This window comes from Salmo trutta, unplaced genomic scaffold, assembly GCF_901001165.1.
Source record: "Salmo trutta unplaced genomic scaffold, fSalTru1.1, whole genome shotgun sequence".
NCBI classification, from domain to species: Eukaryota; Metazoa; Chordata; class Actinopteri; order Salmoniformes; family Salmonidae; genus Salmo; species Salmo trutta.
In genome coordinates, this window is record NW_021822941.1 from 3,910,808 (window position 1) to 3,929,725 (window position 18,918).

The window sequence follows — 18,918 nt, forward strand, 5'->3', positions numbered from 1 at the left end:
TTGTTTATCAGCCTGTTGGGTTGATCAGTCAGATTAGTGTCTCTGAGGTTCTGTTGTTTATCAGCCTGTTGGGTTGATCAGTCAGATTAGTGTCTCTGAGGTTCTGTTGTTTATCAGCCTGTTGGGTTGATCAGTCAGATTAGTGTCTCTGAGGTTCTGTTGTTTATCAGCCTGTTGGGTTGATCAGTCAGATTAGTGTCTCTGAGGTTCTGTTGTTTATCAGCCTGTTGGGTTGATCAGTCAGATTAGTGTCTCTGAGGTTCTGTTGTATATCAGCCTGTTGGGTTGATCAGTCAGATTAGTGTCTCTGAGGTTCTGTTGTTTATCAGCCTGTTGGGTTGATCAGTCAGATTAGTGTCTCTGAGGTTCTGTTGTATATCAGCCTGTTGGGTTGATCAGTCAGATTAGTGTCTCTGAGGCTCTGTTGTATATCCACTACCTGTTAGTTTTCAGATCTAGATTTTTTAGGGTTTGCTGACACTTTATTTAGACAGGTATAGAAACAGATGGAGATACAGGAAGGAGGCAGACACAACAGGAAGGAAGGAGAAGGGGTTTGAACCCAGGTAGGGAGAGGAGTATGTTATTTGTCTATGCTGGGAGCATTACAGGTCAACCACAGGCTCTGCAGTCTGTACCCTTGTGCCTTTTGGAAACTCTGTCTAATTTCTCCTACTGTGGTTTCTCAGGGACCCAAGTCCTAATTTCTCCTCCTGTGGTTTCTCAGGGACCCAAGTCCTAATTTCTCCTCCTGTGGTTTCTCAGGGACCCAAGTCCTAATTTATCCTCCTGTGGTTTCTCAGGGACCCAAGTCCTAATTTCTCCTCCTGTGGTTTCTCAGGGACCCAAGTCCTAATTTATCCTCCTGTGGTTTCTCAGGGACCCAAGTCCTAATTTATCCTCCTGTGGTTTCTCAGGGACCCAAGTCCTAATTTATCCTCCTGTGGTTTCTCAGGGACCCAAGTCCTAATTTCTCCTCCTGTGGTTTCTCAGGGACCCAAGTCCTAATTTATCCTCCTGTGGTTTCTCAGGGACCCAAGTCCTAATTTATCCTCCTGTGGTTTCTCAGGGACCCACGTCCTAATTTATCCTCCTGTGGTTTCTCAGGGACCCAAGTCCTAATTTATCCTCCTGTGGTTTCTCAGGGACCCAAGTCCTAATTTCTCCTCCTGTGGTTTCTCAGGGACCCAAGTCTTCCTTCATCACCCCAGAGAAGAGAGCTAAACTCCGGTCCAACCCAGTCAAAGTTCGCTTTGCTGAGGAGGTTGAGGTCAACAGTCACTCTCAGGTACGTCAGACTCTTATGACACCCTATTGTCAATGCATGACGTGTTATAAGCCCTTTATGAAGCTGTTGTGTCATATCTGTCCAGGATTCATGTATAATCTACTCTATGTAGTGACTTTTAAAGCACCAGATGGACATGTCTGTAAATGCTTTATGGAGCTGACATGACTGCTGTATGTAGCTAGTCACAAGTGGTTTATCTCTCAGCCATGTAACAACCCTATATTCCTCCCTATCCTCACTGCTTGGCTTGGAAACCCAGTTCACGGTGGTTTAGATGTCCTGTCCCTTTCCTGTAAATACACGTGAGGAGGAAGGTTCTCCCTGGAGGACTCCATACAGAAAGGAACGGTTGAGATAAGGGGGGGGGACCACAAGCTTCCGCTAGTGACCAGAGACAGAGGCTGCATCTCAAGTCCCTAAATAGTGCACTACTGTTGACCAGAGCCCTATTCCCTATATAGTGCACTACTGTTGACCAGAGCCCTATTCCCTATATAGTGCACTACTGTTGACCAGAGCCCTATTCCCTATATAGTGCACTACTGTTGACCAGAGCCCTATTCCCTATATAGTGCACTACTGTTGACCAGAGCCCTATTCCCTATATAGTGCACTACTGTTGACCAGAGCCCTATTCCCTATATAGTGCACTACTGTTGACCAGAGCCCTATTCCCTATATAGTGCACTACTGTTGACCAGAGCCCTATTCCCTATATAGTGCACTACTGTTGACCAGAGCCCTATTCCCTATATAGTGTACTACTGTTGACCAGAGCCCTATTCCCTATATAGTGCACTACTGTTGACCAGAGCCCTATTCCCTATATAGTGCACTACTGTTGACCAGAGCCCTATTCCCTATATAGTGTACTACTGTTGACCAGAGCCCTATTCCCTATATAGTGCACTACTGTTGACCAGAGCCCTATTCCCTATATAGTGTACTACTGTTGACCAGAGCCCTATTCCCTATATAGTGTACTACTGTTGACCAGAGCCCTATTCCCTATATAGTGCACTCCTGTTGACCAGAGCCCTATTCCCTAAATAGTGCACTACTGTTGACCAGAGCCCTATTCCCTATATAGTGCACTACTGTTGACCAGAGCCCTATTCCCTATGTAGTGCACTACTGTTGACCAGAACTTTGGCATATAGGATATAGGGTTCCATTTGGGACTCATCCAGAGACAGAGTGGTCGTATCGAGGGCTGGATGATTCCCTGAATACAGAAGAATATGCTGAGTTTACAAAACATTAGGAAAACTTGCTCTTTCCATGACATAGACTGACCAGGTGAATCCAGGTGAAAGATATGATCCCTTGTTGATGTCACTTGTTAAATCCACTTCAATCAGTGTAGATGACGGGAGAAGACAGGTGAGAATCATTTTCAAGCCTTGAGACCATTGAAACATGGATTGTGTGTGTACCATTCACAGGGTGAATGGGCCAGACAACAGATTTAAGTGCCTTTGAACGGGGTTTGGTAGTAGGTGCCAGGAACACCAGTTTGTGTCAAGAACTGCAACGCTGCTGGGTTTTTCACACTCAATAGTTTCTCGTGTGTATCAAGAATGGTTCATCACCCAAAGGACATCCATCCAACTTGAAACAACTGTGGGAAGCATTGGAGTCAACATGGGCCAGCATCCCTGTGGAACGCTTTCAACACCTTGTAGAGTCCATGTCCTGATGAATTGAGGCTGTTCTGAGGGCAAAGGGAGGGTGCAACTCAATGTTAGGAAGGTGTTGTTCATGTTCTGTATACTCAGTGTAAACACACTATTAACGATTAGAGGGGAGCGGAGAGAGAAGGGTGGAGGGGGAGAGAGAGAGAGAGAGAGAGAAGGGTGGAGGGAGGGAGCGGAGCGAGAGGGGTGGTGACAGAGAGAGTGAGAGAGAAAGGGTTGGAGGGAGAGAGAGAAAGCGAGAGAGAGAGAGAGGTGGAGGGAGAATGAAAGAGAGATGAGAGGGGAGGTAGAGCGAGAGAGAGAGAACAACAGGAAGAGATTGAGTGGTTGGATCAATGCCAGTCTGATTCCCTTCAGAACAGCTGTGATTACAGAAGAATAATGTATTGAAAGGGGGGAGGAAGAGGAGAGAGTGGGAGAGAGGGGGTGAGAGGAGGAACATGAAAAACACAGTATAATAGACAGAGAGACAGATGGAGAAAGACAGATATATATATAGAGAGAGAGAGACAGATGGAGAAAGACAGAGAGGCATATATATATATATATATATATATATATATAGAGAGAGAGAGAGAAAGAGAACCTATATTTATGTTGATTTATTTTTAACTATTTGACTGTTTGCACATCATTACAACACCCTTACATCTAGACGTTCCGCTAGCGGAACACCTGCTCCAATATCCAATGATAGGCGTGGCGCGAAATACAAACTCCTCGAAAATCCGAAAACTTCAATTTTTCAAACATATGACTATTTTACACCATTTTAAAGATAAGACTCTCCTTTATCTAACCACACTGTCCGATTTCAAAAAGGCTTTACAGCGAAAGCAAAACATTAGATTATGTCAGCAGAGTACCCAGCCAGAAATAATCAGACACCCGTTTTTCAAGCTAGCATATAATGTCACAAAAAAACAAAACCACAGCTAAATGCAGCACTGACCTTTGATGATCTTCATCAGATGACACTCCTAGGACATTATGTTATACAATACATGCATGTTTTGTTCAATCAAGTTCATATTTATATCAAAAACCAGCTTTTTACATTAGCATGTGATGTTCAGAACTAGCATTCCCACCGAACACTTCCGGTGAATTTACTAAATTACTCACGATAAACGTTCACAAAAAACATAACAATTATTTTAGGAATTATAGATACAGAACTCCTTTATGCAATCGCGGTGTCCGATTTTAAAATAGTTTTTCGGTGAAAGCACATTTTGCAATATTCTGAGTAGATAGCCCGGCCATCATGGCTAGCTATTTTGACACCCACCAAGTTTGGTACTCACCAAACTCAGATTTACTATTAGAAAAATTGGATTACCTTTGCTGTTCTTCATCAGAATGCACTCCCAGGACTTCTACTTCAATAACAAATGTTGGTTTGGTTCCAAATAATCCATAGTTATATCCAAATAGCGGTGTTTTGTTGTGCGCTCAAGACACTATCCGAAGGGTAAAGAAGGGTGACGCGCCCGGCAATTTTTATGCAATTTTTCTCGTAAAAAAGCGATAATATTCCGACCGGGAAACCCTGTTTTCGTTCAGACTGAAAATAAAAACAATTTCTTTTGTTGAGGTCTTGGCTATTTGTTTTGATTTTCATATGATGTCAAGCAAAGAGGCACTGAGTTTGAAGGTAGGCCTTGAAATACATCCACAGGTACACCTCCAAAGACTCAAATGCTTTCAATTAGCCAATCAGAAGCTTCTAAAGCCATGACATCATTTTCTGGAATTTTTCAGGCTGTTTAAAGGCACAGTCTACTTAGTGTTTGTAAACGTCTGACCCACTGGAATTGTGATACAGTGAATTTTAAGTGAACAATTGTTGGGAAAATGACTTGTGTCGTGCGCACAAAGTAGATGTCCTAACCGACTTGCCAAAACTATAGTTTGTTTAACAAGAAATTTGTGGAGTGGTTGAAAAATGAGTTTTAATGACTCCAACCTAAGTGTTTGTAAATTTCCGACTTCAACTGTACATATCTCGGCCTAAACATCAGCACCACAGGTAACTTCTACAAAGCTGTGAACGATCTGAGAGACAAGGCAAGAAGTGCCTACTATGTCATCAACAGGAACATAAAATTCAACATACCAAGGATCTTGCTAAAAATACTTGAATGAGTTATAGAACCCTTTGCCCTTTATGGTTGTGAGCTCTGGGGTCCGCTCACCAACCAAGAATTCACAAAATGGGACAAACACCATATTGACACTCTGCATGCAGAATTCTGCTAAAATGTACAACGTAAAACACCAAATGATGCATGTCTTTATTCTTCTGGAACTTTTGTAAGTGTAATGTTTACAGTTCATTTTTTGTTGTTTATTATTTATTGCACTTGCTTTGGCTATGTAAACATATGTTTGCCATGCCAATAAAGCCCTTAATGTGAAATAGAAATTGAGAGACAGAGAGAGAGGCAGACATCCACTCTAAAACGTAAAGGTTCCTGGAGCGTCCTTTAGGGGTTCTTCATATAACCCCTTTTAATGTATCCTCAACAACAACAACAAAATACTATTATTATTAATAATAATACGCACAACAATAACACAATATTTTAGTTTTTAGTGTTTATTATGATCCAAAAATGACATAAACAAATATGAAAAGATAGATGGTATCATCATAAAACAATATCAATACCTTAAATTGAGGAGATCTTTACATTGTTCAATTAAGTTCCTACACATGCTGTCCTTTCAAATTAAAATCCAAACGTTTCAGTTGGGCAGTTAGGTTCCTGCAAGAACCCCCACCAACTAACGAGGTTCCTTGATGAAGCCCACCTCCTATGGGGTTCTTGGAAGAACCTTTTTGGGGGCAATTTTCAGTGCCAAGAACCCTAAGGTTGTTCAAAGAACTTAGAAGAACTTAGAAAAACCATTATTGAGTGCCATTTGGGAGTCATTCAGAGTGTTTAATGTTAGCTGAGCTGTCATCACCACAAGCTCAGGTAGCTTACCTTTCAAAACACTTATTTGTCCCCCCCTTCTCTAATATTTATCTGATACCAGTAAAGTATTTAGCTAATAATAACACACCCTTATTTCCTGATTATTCTGGTTTCCAGGGCAACTCGCTGCTCTTCCTCCCCAACGTTCTAAAGGTGTATCTGGAGAACGGACAGACCAAGGCCTTCAAGTTTGAACCCAACACCACTGTCAAGGTAACTATATCATACACATACTACAGTATCATATTATAAGTATAATCCTGGTGATACTACTAATATAATAGACAGACCAAGGCCCAACACCCTTGTTAAGATAACTTTATTTTACTATATGATACCACACTGCTTCGACACCATATTCAACCAAATATTTATTTATACATTTCTTAATTCCATTATTTTACTTTTAGATTTGTGTGTATAGTTGTGAATTGTTATATGCCACTGCACTGTTGGAGCTATGAACACAAGCATTTCACTACACCCGAAATAACATCTGCTAAATTTGTGTATGTGACCAATAAAATTTGATTTGATTTGTTAAGGAACTATACTGGGGCGCGTTGGGCCAGTAACCAAAAGGTTGCTAGATCGAATCCCCGAGCTCACAAAATAAAACTCTGTTGTTCTGCCCCTGAACAAGGCAGTTAACCCACAGTCCCTAGGCCGTCATTGTAAATAAGAATTTGTTCTTAACTGACTTGCCTAGTTAAATGAGAAAAAACTGTTTAAAAATACTGTCTATTAGTGTCCTGTCCAGGGGTGAACATGAACATCAAGCTGTCTCATGCTACAGAAACATATAGACTCCTCCTCTACAGGCTGTCCTGGCTCAGACAATAGACTCCTCCTCCTCTACAGGCTGTCCTGGCTCAGACAATAGACTCCTCCTCTACAGGCTGTCCTGGCTCAGACAATAGACTCCTCCTCCTCTACAGGCTGTCCTGGCTCAGACAATAGACTCCTCCTCTACAGGCTGTCCTGGCTCAGACAATAGACTCCTCCTCTACAGGCTGTCCTGGCTCAGACAATAGACTCCTCCTCTACAGGCTGTCCTGGCTCAGACAATAGACTCCCCCTCTACAGGCCGTCCTGGCTCAGACAATAGACTCCTCCTCCATGGGCTGTCCTGGCTCAGACAATAGACTCCTCCTCCATGGGCAGTTCTGGCTCAGACAATAGACTCCTCCTCTACAGGCTGTCCTGGCTCAGACAATAGACTCCTCCTCTACAGGCTGTCCTGGCTCAGACAATAGACTCCTCCTCTACAGGCTGTCCTGGCTCAGACAATAGACTCCTCCTCCATGGGCCGTCCTGGCTCAGACAATAGACTCCCCCTCTACAGGCTGTCCTGGCTCAGACAATAGACTCCTCCTCCATGGGCCGTCCTGGCTCAGACAATAGACTCCTCCTCTACAGGCTGTCCTGGCTCAGACAATAGACTCCTCCTCCATGGGCCGTCCTGGCTCAGACAATAGACTCCCCCTCTACAGGTCGTCCTGGCTCAGACAAAAGACTCCTCCAGGCCGTCCTGGCTTGGACAATAGACTTACTGACTGACTGTGTACATACTGTATACTGTTACACCCTATTCTACAGACCTTTCAATGTAGTCCATTCAGCAAGTCAACTGAAATTCCAATTGACCTCAACCATATAGTTTAACTGGCCTAACAAACCAGTGTCTTGTCTCCTGTTCTCTCTGGTTCCTCCCAGGACATAGTGATGACCCTGTCTCCTGTTCTCTCTGGTTCCTCCCAGGACATAGTGATGACCCTGTCTCCTGTTCTCTCTGGTTCCTCCCAGGACATAGGGATGACCCTGTCTCCTGTTCTCTCTGGTTCCTCCCAGGACATAGTGATGACCCTGTCTCCTGTTCTCTCTGGTTCTTCCCAGGACATAGTGATGACCCTGTCTCCTGTTCTCTCTGGTTCCTCCCAGGACATAGTGATGACCATGTCTCCTGTTCTCTCTGGTTCCTCCCAGGACATAGTGATGACCCTGTCTCCTGTTCTCTCTGGTTCCTCCCAGGACATAGTGATGACCCTGTCTCCTGTTCTCTCTGGTTCCTCCCAGGACATAGTGATGACCCTGTCTCCTGTTCTCTCTGGTTCCTCCCAGGACATAGTGATGACCCTGTCTCCTGTTCTCTCTGGTTCTTCCCAGGACATAGTGATGACCATGTCGCCTGTTCTCTCTGGTTCTTCCCAGGACATAGTGAAGACCCTGTCTCCTGTTCTCTCTGGTTCCTCCCAGGACATAGTGATGACCCTGTCTCCTGTTCTCTCTGGTTCCTCCCAGGACATAGTGATGACCCTGTCTCCTGTTCTCTCTGGTTCTTCCCAGGACATAGTGATGACCCTGAAGGAGAAACTGTCTCTGTCTCGTATTGAACACTTCTCTCTGGTTCTGGAACAGAAGTATAGCATCAGTAAACTACTGTTACTACATGAAGAGGAGAGGATACAACAGGTATATATATACACACACACACACACACACACACACACACACACACACACACACACACACACACACACACACACACACACACACACACACACACACACACACACACACACACACACACACACACACAAAGGATAGCATCACTAAACTACTGTGACTCCATAACGAGGACAGGATACATCCGTTACACTCACACCCCCCCTCTCTGTCCATCTCCAGGTGGTTCAACAGAAGGAAGTCCATGACTACAGGTGTCTGTTCAGAGTGTGTTTTATACCCAGAGAACCTGAGCACCTGTTACAAGACGACCCCACTGCCTTCCAGTACCTCTACCTGCAGGTAGGTGTATGTGTGTGTGTGTGTGTGTGTGTGTGTGTGTGTGTGTGTGTGTGTGTGTGTGTGTGTGTGTGTGTGTGTGTGTGTGTGTGTGTGTGTGTGTGTGTGTGAGGAGGGGAGGTTGCATAACATGGATGTGAATATATGTGAGTACGTGTGTGTAACTACCCTACGTGTGTGTGTGTGTTTGTGTGTGTGTGTGTTTGTGTGTAACATCACTACGTGTGTGTGTGTGTCCTGTGTGTGTGTGTGTGTGTGTGTTTGTAACATCACTGTGTGTTTGTGTGTGTGTGTTTGTGTGTGTAACATCACCGTGTGTGTTTGTGTGTGTGTGTTTGTGTGTAACATCACCGTGTGTGTGTATGTGTGTGTGTGTGTGTGTGTGTGTGTGTGTGTGTGTGTAGGGTATAAATGACGTGCTACAGGAGCGTTTTGCGGTGGAGATGCGTTGCAACACGGCCCTGCGTCTGGCAGCCCTGCACATACAGGAGAGACTAGCCAGCTGTGGACAGTCACCTCGGACCAAACTCAAGATCATCACGTACGTCCCTCACGTCCCGCTGATCTTATTCCCTCTATTAGAACACAACATTACAGCTGATCATATTCCCTCTATTAGAACACAACATTACAGCTGATCATATTCCCTCTATTAGAACAGAACATTACAGCTGATCATATTCCCTCTATTAGAACAGAACATTACAGCTGATCATATTCCCTCTATTAAAACAGAACATTACAGCTGATCATATTCCCTCTATTAGAACAGAACATTACAGCTGATCATATTCCCTCTATTAGAACAGAACAGAACGTTACAGCTGATCATATTCCCTCTATTAGAACAGAACAGGACATTACAGCTGATCATGTTCCCTCTATTAGAACAGAACAAAACGTTACAGCTGATCTTATTCCCTCTATTAGAACAGAACATTACAGCTGATCATTTTCCCTCTATTAGAACAGAACATTACAGCTGATCATATTCCCTCTATTAGAACACATTACAGCTGATCATATTCCCTCTATTAGAACAGAACATTACAGCTGATCATATTCCCTCTATTAGAACAGAACATTACAGCTGATCATTTTCCCTCTATTAGAACAGAACATTACAGCTGATCATATTCCCTCTATTAGAACAGAACATTACAGCTGATCATATTCCCTCTATTAGAATAGAACAGAACATTACAGCTGATCTTATTCCCTCTATTAGAACAGAACATTACAGCTGATCATATTCCCTCTATTTGAACAGAACATTACAGCTGATCATATTCCCTCTATTAGAACAGAACATTACAGCTGATCATATTCCCTCTATTAGAACAGAACAGAACATTACAGCTGATCATATTCCCTCTATTAGAACAGAACATTACAGCTGATAATTTTCCCTCTATTAGAACAGAACATTACAGCTGATCATATTCCCTCTATTAGAACAGATCATTTCAGCTGATCATATTCCCTCTATTAGAACAGAACATTTCAGCTGATCATATTCCCTCTATTAGAACAGAACATTACAGCTGATCATATTCCCTCTATTAGAACAGAACATTACAGCTGATCATATTCCCTCTATTAGAACAGAACAGAACATTACAGCTGATCATATTCCCTCTATTAGAACAGAACATTACAGCTGATCATATTCCCTCTATTAGAACAGAACATTACAGCTGATCATATTCCCTCTATTAGAACAGAACATTACAGCTGATCATATTCCCTCTATTAGAACAGAACATTACAGCTGATCATATTCCCTCTATTAGAACAGAACATTACAGCTGATCATTTTCCCTCTATTAGAACAGAACATTACAGCTGATCATATTCCCTCTATTAGAACAGAACATTACAGCTGATCTTATTCCCTCTATTAGAACAGAACATTACAGCTGATCATATTCCCTATATTAGAACAGAACATTACAGCTGATCATGTTCCCTCTATTAGAACAGAACAGAACGTTACAGCTGATCTTATTCCCTCTATTAGAACAGAACATTACAGCTGATCATATTCCCTCTATTAGAACAGAACATTACAGCTGATCATATTCCCTCTATTAGAACAGAACATTACAGCTGATCATATTCCCTCTATTAGAACAGAACATTACAGCTGATCTTATTCCCTCTATTAGAACAGAACATTACAGCTGATCATATTCCCTCTATTAGAACAGAACAGGACATTACAGCTGATCTTATTCCCTCTATTAGAACAGAACATTACAGCTGATCATATTCCCTCTATTAGAACAGAACATTTCAGCTGATAATTTTCCCTCTATTAGAACAGAACATTTCAGCTGATCATATTCCCTCTATTAGAACAGAACATTACAGCTGATCATATTCCCTCTATCTTCTCTACAGTAAAAGTTGGGGCATTGAGAACTTTATCTCTTCAACTCTCCTGAGGAACATGAGGGAGAAGGATCTGAGAAAGGCCATTGGCTATCACATGAAGAAAAGCCAGTCACAGGAGCCAAAGCAGAAGGTGCTGTCGGCCAATCAGGCGAAGATTAACTACCTGGAGGAGCTGTGTGACCTTAAGTCCTTCGGCGGGAAGTCCTTCAGCGCCACCATGATGGTAGGAGAGAGATTACCTCTGTCTAGTTATCTCTGTATCTCTGCCATGATGGTAGTGGAGAGATTACCTCCATCTAGTTATCTCTGTATCTCTACCATGATGGTAGGAGAGAGATTACCTCTATCTAGTTATCTCTGTATCTCTGCCATGATGGTAGTGGAGAGATTACCTCTATCTAGTTATCGCTGTTTCTCCACCATGATGGTAGGAGAGAGATTACCTCTATCTAGTTATCTCTGTAGCTCTGCCATGATGGTAGAGGAGAGATTACCGCTGTCTAGTTATCTCTGTCTATATCATGATGGTAGGAGATTAGCTCCTTCTATCTCTAGTTATCTCTGTCTATATAATGATGGTAGGAGAGAGATTAGCTCTATCTATCTCTAGTTATCTCTGTCTATATCATGATGGTAGGAGAGAGATTAGCTCTATCTATCTCTAGTTATCTCTGTCTATATCATGATGGTAGTCGCTCAGCACCAATTTGAAGGATTATATTATCTCTCTATTTCTCTTTGTCAGTGCATGATGTATTCATCTCTACTGCTATTTATCTCTACCAACGTATCCCTGTCATGGTGTCTCTCTCTCTCTATTCATCTCTGTCTACTGCCAGGATATAATGTGTTTCAGTGGGGAGGACAGAGCTACAGTACCTCTCTATTCATCTCTTTCTACTGACAGGATATGATGGGTTTCAGTGGGGATGACAGAGCTATTAATTATTCTATTTTTGCACCCCCTGGTGGTGTGGCCAGGGAGTGCCATGTTTTCAGGCCAAAGTTACACCTTGAGTTGGGAAGTGCTGGTTGTTGGGGCGGAAATTAGGTGGCCACAGCACCTGGATCTTCAGTACTCCCATGATGCACCACCCTTACCCAGAGATCTAAGGGAGAAACCACATGGATCTTCAGTACTAACACGATGCACCTCCCTTACCCACAGATCTAGGCGAGAAAAACGGTCAACTGACCTCAACTGTCTATGAGAACTTCATTCTCTCTCTTCTCCCTCTCTTCTCTCCCCCTCTTTCTCTCTCTCTCTCTCTCCATAGCTCCAGGACAGAGAGTCGATGGTGACCCTGTTGGTGGGGTCGCGGTACGGTATCAGTCAGGTGGTGAACCACAAACTGAGCATCATGACCACACTCACAGAGTTCAGCAGTATCACACGCATAGAGCTGCTGCCAGAGTCTGACCGTGTTAGTCTGGTCAAGATATATCTACAGGACATCAAGGTACGGTATGATACACAAACACAGACATGCATGCACGGACTAGCAGACACACACACACACACACACACAGACACAGACACACCCTACAAAGCCAATTTCCCCAAAAGCTAGTTTCCTACTACTGAAAGACGTGTTTTTATCACTGAAGCCTCGTCTTCTCTCCCCTGACCTCCTCTGCTCTGCTCTCCTCTACTCCCCTCCCTTCTCTCTCTCTTCTCCCTCCCTCCTCTCCTCCTCTCTTTCTTCCCCCTCCTTCTATCCTCTCCTCCTCTTCTCTTGTCCCTTGTTCCTCTCCTCCTCTCCCCAGCCTATCACCCTGTTGTTGGAGTCAGTAGCAGCTAAGGAACTGTCCTGTCTGGTGGCAGGGTACTGTCGTGCCCTAGTGGACCCCAGCCTCATCATCTTCCCCTGGACACAGGACGCCAAGCAGCACCGCGTGTCCGCCGAGGAGGGTATGCTACCACAGACGAACACAAACACACACACACACACACACCAAGTCTCTGCTGAGGAAGGTACGATACCACCCCACTACCAGGCTATTCACAACAGGGACAGGGTCCTTTCAGTCAATTAAGGAATTGAAAAGTGCCATGTATTTTCAATAAAGATTTTGAATTGTTGAGTTGACATCTGCCAATGTAATAATATCAGTTTAGAATGTTTAAATAATTAGATAGTTGAAGAGAAAAGAAGGAGACAGTAGAACTAGGTTGTATCTGTGTCAGACAGTAGAACTAGGTTGTGTCTGTGTGTCAGACAGTAGAACTAGGTTGTATCTGTGTGTCAGACAGTAGAACTAGGTTGTATATGTGTGTCAGACAGTAGAACTAGATTGTATCTGTGTGTCAGACAGTAGAACTAGGTTGTATCTGTCTGTCAGACTGTAGAACTAGGTTGTATCTGTGTGTCAGACAGTAGAACTAGGTTGTGTCTGTGTGTCAGACAGTAGAACTAGGTTGTATCTGTGTGTCAGACAGTAGAACTAGGTTGTATCTGTGTGTCAGACAGTAGAACTAGATTGTATCTGTGTGTCAGACAGTAGAACTAGGTTGTATCTGTGTGTCAGACAGTAGAACTAGGTTGTATCTGTGTGTCAGACAGTAGAACTAGATTGTATCTGTGTGTCAGACTGTAGAACTAGATTGTATCTGTGTGTCAGATAGTAGAACTAGGTTGTATCTGTGTGTCAGACAGTAGAACTAGGTTGTATCTGTGTGTCAGACAGTAGAACTAGGTTCTATCTGTGTGTCAGACAGTAGAACTAGGTTGTATCTGTGTGTCAGCAGTAGAACTAGGTTGTATCTGTGTGTCAGACAGTAGAACTAGGTTGTATCTGTGTGTCAGACAGTAGAACTAGATTGTATCTGTGTGTCAGACTGTAGAACTAGATTGTATCTGTGTGTCAGATAGTAGAACTAGGTTGTATCTGTGTGTCAGACAGTAGAACTAGGTTGTATCTGTGTGTCAGACAGTAGAACTAGGTTGTATCTGTGTGTCAGACAGTAGAACTAGGTTGTATCTGTGTGTCAGACAGTAGAACTAGGTTCTATCTGTGTGTCAGACAGTAGAACTAGGTTCTATCTGTGTGTCAGACAGTAGAACTAGGTTGTATCTTTGTGTCAGCAGTAGAACTAGGTTGTATCTGTCTGTCAGACAGTAGAACTAGGTTGTGTCTGTGTGTCAGACTGTAGAACTAGGTTGTATCTGTGTGTCAGACTGTAGAACTAGGTTGTATCTGTGTGTCAGACTGTAGAACTAGGTTGTATCTGTGTGTCAGACAGTAGAACTAGGTTGTATCTGTGTGTCAGACAGTAGAACGAGGTTGTATCTGTGTGTCAGCAGTAGAACTAGGTTGTATCTGTCTGTCAGACAGTAGAACTAGGTTGTATCTGTGTGTCAGACAGTAGAACTGGGTTGTATCTGTGTGTCAGCAGTAGAACTAGGTTGTATCTGTCTGTCAGACAGTAGAACTAGGTTGTATCTGTGTGTCAGACAGTAGAACTAGGTTGTATCTGTGTGTCAGACAATAGAACTAGGTTGTATCTGTGTGTCAAACAGTAGAACTAGGTTGTATCTGTGTGTCAGACAGTAGAACTAGGTTGTATCTGTCTGTCAGACAGTAGAACTAGGTTGTATCTGTGTGTCAGACTGTAGAACTAGGTTGTATCTGTGTGTCAGACAGTAGAACGAGGTTGTATCTGTGTGTCAGACAGTAGAACTAGGTTGTATCTGTGTGTCAGACAGTAGAACTAGGTTGTATCTGTGTGTCAGCAGTAGAACTAGGTTGTATCTGTCTGTCAGACAGTAGAACTAGGTTGTATCTGTGTGTCAGACAGTAGAACTAGGTTGTATCTGTCTGTCAGACAGTAGAACTAGGTTGTATCTGTCTGTCAGACAGTAGAACTAGGTTGTATCTGTGTGTCAGACTGTAGAACTAGATTGTATCTGTGTGTCAGACTGTAGAACTAGGTTGTATCTGTGTGTCAGACAGTAGAACTAGGTTGTATCTGTGTGTCAGACAGTAGAACTAGGTTGTATCTGTGTGTCAGCAGTATAACTAGGTTGTATCTGTCTGTTAGACAGTAGAACTAGGTTGTTTCTGTGTGTCAGACTGTAGAACTAGGTTGTATCTGTGTGTCAGACTGTAGAACTAGGTTGTATCTGTCTGTCAGACAGTAGAACTAGGTTGTTTCTGTGTGTCAGACTGTACAACAAGGTTGTATCTGTGTGTCAGACTGTAGAACTAGGTTGTATCTGTGTGTCAGACTGTAGAACTAGGTTGTATCTGTGTGTCAGACAGTAGAACGAGGTTGTATCTGTGTGTCAGACTGTAGAACTAGGTTGTATCTGTGTGTCAGACAGTAGAACTAGGTTGTATCTGTGTGTCAGACAGTAGAACTAGGTTGTATCTGTGTGTCAGACAGTAGAACTAGGTTGTATCTGTCTGTCAGACAGTAGAACTAGGTTGTATCTGTGTGTCAGACAGTAGAACTAGGTTGTATCTGTGTGTCAGACAGTAGAACTAGGTTGTATCTGTGTGTCAGCAGTAGAACTAGGTTGTATCTGTCTGTCAGACAGTAGAACTAGGTTGTGTCTGTGTGTCAGACTGTAGAACTAGGTTGTGTCTGTGTGTCAGACTGTAGAACTAGGTTGTATCTGTGTGTCAGACAGTAGAACTAGGTTGTATCTGTGTGTCAGACAGTAGAACTAGGTTGTATCTGTGTGTCAGACTGTAGAACTAGGTTGTATCTGTGTGTCAGACAGTAGAACTAGGTTGTATCTGTGTGTCAGACAGTAGAACTAGGTTGTATCTGTGTGTCAGCAGTAGAACTAGGTTGTATCTGTCTGTCAGACAGTAGAACTAGGTTGTGTCTGTGTGTCAGACTGTAGAACTAGGTTGTATCTGTGTGTCAGACTGTAGAACTAGGTTGTATCTGTGTGTCAGACAGTAGAACTAGGTTGTATCTGTGTGTCAGACAGTAGAACTAGGTTGTATCTGTGTGTCAGACTGTAGAACTAGGTTGTATCTGTGTGTCAGACAGTAGAACTAGGTTGTATCTGTGTGTCAGACTGTAGACCTAGGTTGTATCTGTGTGTCAGACAGTAGAACTAGGTTGTATCTGTGTGTCAGACAGTAGAACTAGGTTGTATCTGTGTGTCAGACAGTAGAACTAGGTTGTATCTGTGTGTCAGACAGTAGAACTAGGTTGTATCTGTGTGTCAGACAGTAGAACTAGGCTGTATCTGTGTGTCAGCAGTAGAACTAGGTTGTATCTGTCTGTCAGACAGTAGAACTAGGTTGTGTCTGTGTGTCAGACTGTAGAACTAGGTTGTATCTGTGTGTCAGACTGTAGAACTAGGTTGTATCTGTGTGTCAGACTGTAGAACTAGGTTGTATCTGTGTGTCAGACAGTAGAACTTGGTTGTGTCTGTGTGTCAGACAGTAGAACTAGGTTGTGTCTGTGTGTCAGACAGTAGAACTAGGTTGTGTCTGTGTGTCAGACTGTAGAACTAGGTTGTATCTGTCTGTCAGACTGTAGAACTAGGTTGTATCTGTGTGTCAGACAGTAGAACTAGGTTGTGTCTGTGTGTCAGACAGTAGAACTAGGTTGTGTCTGTGTGTCAGACTGTAGAACTAGGTTGTATCTGTGTGTCAGACTGTAGAACTAGGTTGTATCTGTGTGTCAGACTGTAGAACTAGGTTGTATCTGTGTGTCAGACAGTAGAACTAGGTTGTATCTGTGTGTCAGACAGTAGAACGAGGTTGTATCTGTGTGTCAGCAGTAGAACTAGGTTGTATCTGTCTGTCAGACAGTAGAACTAGGTTGTATCTGTGTGTCAGACAGTAGAACTGGGTTGTATCTGTGTGTCAGCAGTAGAACTAGGTTGTATCTGTCTGTCAGACAGTAGAACTAGGTTGTATCTGTGTGTCAGACAGTAGAACTAGGTTGTATCTGTGTGTCAGACAGTAGAACTAGGTTGTATCTGTGTGTCAAACAGTAGAACTAGGTTGTATCTGTGTGTCAGACAGTAGAACTAGGTTGTATCTGTCTGTCAGACAGTAGAACTAGGTTGTATCTGTGTGTCAGACTGTAGAACTAGGTTGTATCTGTGTGTCAGACAGTAGAACGAGGTTGTATCTGTGTGTCAGACAGTAGAACTAGGTTGTATCTGTGTGTCAGACAGTAGAACTAGGTTGTATCTGTGTGTCAGCAGTAGAACTAGGTTGTATCTGTCTGTCAGACAGTAGAACTAGGTTGTATCTGTGTGTCAGACAGTAGAACTAGGTTGTGTCTGTGTGTCAGACTGTAGAACTAGGTTGTATCTTTGTGTCAGCAGTAGAACTAGGTTGTATCTGTCTGTCAGACAGTAGAACTAGGTTGTGTCTGTGTGTCAGACTGTAGAACTAGGTTGTATCTGTGTGTCAGACTGTAGAACTAGGTTGTATCTGTGTGTCAGACTGTAGAACTAGGTTGTATCTGTGTGTCAGACAGTAGAACTAGGTTGTTTCTGTTTGTCAGACAGTAGAACGAGGTTGTATCTGTGTGTCAGCAGTAGAACTAGGTTGTATCTGTCTGTCAGACAGTAGAACTAGGTTGTATCTGTGTGTCAGACAGTAGAACTGGGTTGTATCTGTGTGTCAGCAGTAGAACTAGGTTGTATCTGTCTGTCAGACAGTAGAACTAGGTTGTATCTGTGTGTCAGACAGTAGAACTAGGTTGTATCTGTGTGTCAGACAATAGAACTAGGTTGTATCTGTGTGTCAAACAGTAGAACTAGGTTGTATCTGTGTGTCAGACAGTAGAACTAGGTTGTATCTGTCTGTCAGACAGTAGAACTAGGTTGTATCTGTGTGTCAGACTGTAGAACTAGGTTGTATCTGTGTGTCAGACAGTAGAACGAGGTTGTATCTGTGTGTCAGACAGTAGAACTAGGTTGTATCTGTGTGTCAGACAGTAGAACTAGGTTGTATCTGTGTGTCAGCAGTAGAACTAGGTTGTATCTGTCTGTCAGACAGTAGAACTAGGTTGTATCTGTGTGTCAGACAGTAGAACTAGGTTGTATCTGTCTGTCAGACAGTAGAACTAGGTTGTATCTGTCTGTCAGACAGTAGAACTAGGTTGTATCTGTGTGTCAGACTGTAGAACTAGGTTGTATCTGTGTGTCAGACTGTAGAACTAGGTTGTATCTGTGTGTCAGACAGTAGAACTAGGTTGTATCTGTGTGTCAGACAGTAGAACTAGGTTGTATCTGTGTGTCAGCAGTATAACTAGGTTGTATCTGTCTGTCAGACAGTAGAACTAGGTTGTTTCTGTGTGTCAGACTGTAGAACTAGGTTGTATCTGTGTGTCAGACTGTAGAACTAGGTTGTATCTGTCTGTCAGACAGTAGAACTAGGTTGTTTCTGTGTGTCAGACTGTACAACAAGGTTTTATCTGTGTGTCAGACTGTAGAACTAGGTTGTATCTGTGTGTCAGACTGTAGAACTAGGTTGTATCTGTGTGTCAGACAGTAGAACGAGGTTGTATCTGTGTGTCAGACTGTAGAACTAGGTTGTATCTGTGTGTCAGACAGTAGAACAAGGTTGTATCTGTGTGTCAGACAGTAGAACTAGGTTGTATCTGTGTGTCAGACAGTAGAACTAGGTTGTATCTGTCTGTCAGACAGTAGAACTAGGTTGTATCTGTGTGTCAGACAGTAGAACTAGGTTGTATCTGTGTGTCAGACAGTAGAACTAGGTTGTATCTGTGTGTCAGCAGTAGAACTAGGTTGTATCTGTC

The 18,918-nt window shown here is 43.0% G+C and overlaps 1 protein-coding gene across 1 annotated transcript in view; it reads left to right on the plus strand.

Moving 5' to 3' along the window:
• Positions 1 to 18,918, plus strand: part of frmpd1a (FERM and PDZ domain containing 1a) — a 65,957-nt gene that overhangs the window by 37,581 nt on the left and 9,458 nt on the right. Inside the window, exons 7-14 of the mRNA XM_029746413.1 lie at positions 1,184 to 1,288; positions 6,090 to 6,185; positions 8,319 to 8,444; positions 8,661 to 8,780; positions 9,182 to 9,318; positions 11,181 to 11,397; positions 12,452 to 12,634; positions 12,942 to 13,086. Coding sequence (XP_029602273.1) covers positions 1,184 to 1,288; positions 6,090 to 6,185; positions 8,319 to 8,444; positions 8,661 to 8,780; positions 9,182 to 9,318; positions 11,181 to 11,397; positions 12,452 to 12,634; positions 12,942 to 13,086 — 1,129 coding nt within the window. The remainder of the gene's footprint in view (positions 1 to 1,183; positions 1,289 to 6,089; positions 6,186 to 8,318; positions 8,445 to 8,660; positions 8,781 to 9,181; positions 9,319 to 11,180; positions 11,398 to 12,451; positions 12,635 to 12,941; positions 13,087 to 18,918) is intronic.